At 41.4% G+C, this 1,840-nt stretch overlaps 1 protein-coding gene across 1 annotated transcript; it reads right to left on the reverse strand.

Annotated features, from left to right (window-relative positions):
• Positions 1–943: 943 nt before the first annotated feature.
• LOC131155857 (uncharacterized) lies at positions 944–1,516 on the reverse strand. The gene is made up of 2 exons (XM_058109305.1): positions 1,459–1,516; positions 944–1,338 (listed from the first exon to the last, which is right to left on the reverse strand). Exons 1-2 carry the CDS (start codon positions 1,514–1,516, stop codon positions 944–946), a joined length of 453 nt encoding a protein of 150 aa, XP_057965288.1.
• Positions 1,517–1,840: the final 324 nt, after the last annotated feature.

Raw genomic sequence — 1,840 nt, forward strand, 5'->3', positions numbered from 1 at the left:
GGAAATTAAATAAACTAAAGTGTAAATTGTTTTTGGCATTGCGAAAACCGAAAGGGAGTACGTTGGTTGATCAATACTTTGTGAAAACCTCAAAGGGAGTACGTTGATTGGTTAACACCCAAAGACAAATTAACTAAGAGTTTATTTAAATTCTGAGTTGTTGGGAATTTAAGTTGTGATTTGCATTGAAGAAACAAGTTTCATTACTACAGGGCTTAAGTCAAATTTATATACACAGGGCCATTAACAAAAGGTGAGAATTGTTCTAAAGCTTTCTTGATTGAATGGTTGATTGATTGAATGTTTGATTGATTGGTTACTTTGTTGGTGTATGGTTGTGGATTAGAATTGTATAAAGACTTAAGAATTTGTTGTGTATTGGATAAATAAACAAAAAGTTAAGAATTCATTAAAAGAAGTAAATTTAGGATTCTTAAAAAGAATTAAAAAAAAAAATTTTAAACCCAATTCACCCCCCCTCTTGGGACTATACCTTAGTTTTCAGTGGCACTATTTAACAAAGTGGAAATAGTACATGTCACCACGTCACCAGTGTTCTTAGCATCGTTAGGAGTTAAAGAATATACTCTGCCTGAGTCATACCCCTCTGGTAGTTTCCACGCGGTGCCTAGCTACTGCCTCGATACTACTGCTGAGGAGTTGGAACATTCGATGGTGCGCGACACTCTCGCATCTTATGTATGGGCTAACCACATTGATAGCAATCATTTGGTCCGACCCTACCTTCTCTCGAATGCCAATTGCCACATCTAGGGCAAACCGAGTGTGATGTGGTACCCTGAAATGCCCTAGCCCCTGTATCCTGACGCTAACCTCTGTTGTGCCCATACTTCCTCCAAGAACCCTGCCTTGCACCTGAATACAAACTAGAAGGTGCTGGCCTCTTCTTCAGAATTTGAATCTGTGTATCCTCCTACAGGCTCTACTCTACCATGGTGGCCTTATCCACCAGTGTAGCAAAGTCCTGAATTTGCAGTATCATCTTTTGCTTCTGGATCTCCATCTTCAGACCCCTCTCAAACTTCCAAGATTTCCTCGCCTCATCTGGTACCATAAACGGAGCAAAGCGAGACAGCTCCATGAATCTGGCAGCATATTGTTGTACCATCAGTTGCCCTTGAGTCAAGACCATAAATTCCTTCATCTTCGCATTCCATACCGTGGCTAGAAAGTACCGCTCAAAGAACACCTCTCTGAAACGGTCCCATGTCATCGCCATATGCTTTAATCTCTGTGCCTCAAGCAGCTTCACCGATTCCCACCATCTCTCAGCTTCCCCAATTAATTTGAACGTCACATAGAGCACCTTCTGCTCATCTGTGCAACATAGAACCGCCAAGATCTTCTCGATCTCCCAAATCCAATTCTCTGCTCAGATCGAGTCTGTACTCCCTACGAAGGTTGGAGGCTTCAGTCAGGTAAACTGATCAAAAGAGCCTCCTAGCTTAGTTGTGGGACGGTCCTGCCTCCTAGCATTCTGTGTAACCTCCGCCATGAACTGCTGGGCGAAGTCCCACAATCCTACTATAGAGTCATTGCCACCCTCATGGGCAACTCCGTCGTTGCTAATTCCCCCAGCGTTAGCAGTAGGGGTGAGCAAATGGTTGGTTCGGCCAAATTCGGGTAATTAACCGAATTAATCGAAAAATTCGATTAAATAATGCTGTTAACCGAACCGACCGAACTACTGAATCACACCAAACCGAACCCGACCAAATTACCAATTCGAGTAATTCGGTTAATCGATTTTAACCAATTTTAACCAAATTTATTCAATTATACATTAAATTAAAATTTCATAACTAATTTATTTTAATAA

This window comes from Malania oleifera, chromosome 5 (assembly GCF_029873635.1).
Source record: "Malania oleifera isolate guangnan ecotype guangnan chromosome 5, ASM2987363v1, whole genome shotgun sequence".
Lineage (NCBI taxonomy): Eukaryota > Viridiplantae > Streptophyta > Magnoliopsida > Santalales > Ximeniaceae > Malania > Malania oleifera.

Coding starts and splice junctions, on each gene's coding strand:
- LOC131155857 (XM_058109305.1), bottom strand. CDS start 1,516: ATGGCGGAGGTTACACAGAATGCTAGGAGGCAGGACCGTCCCACAACT. Junction 1,339..1,458: donor TCCCACAACTAAGCTAGGAG/GCTCTTTTGATC, acceptor TATGTTGCACAG/ATGAGCAGAAGGTGCTCTAT.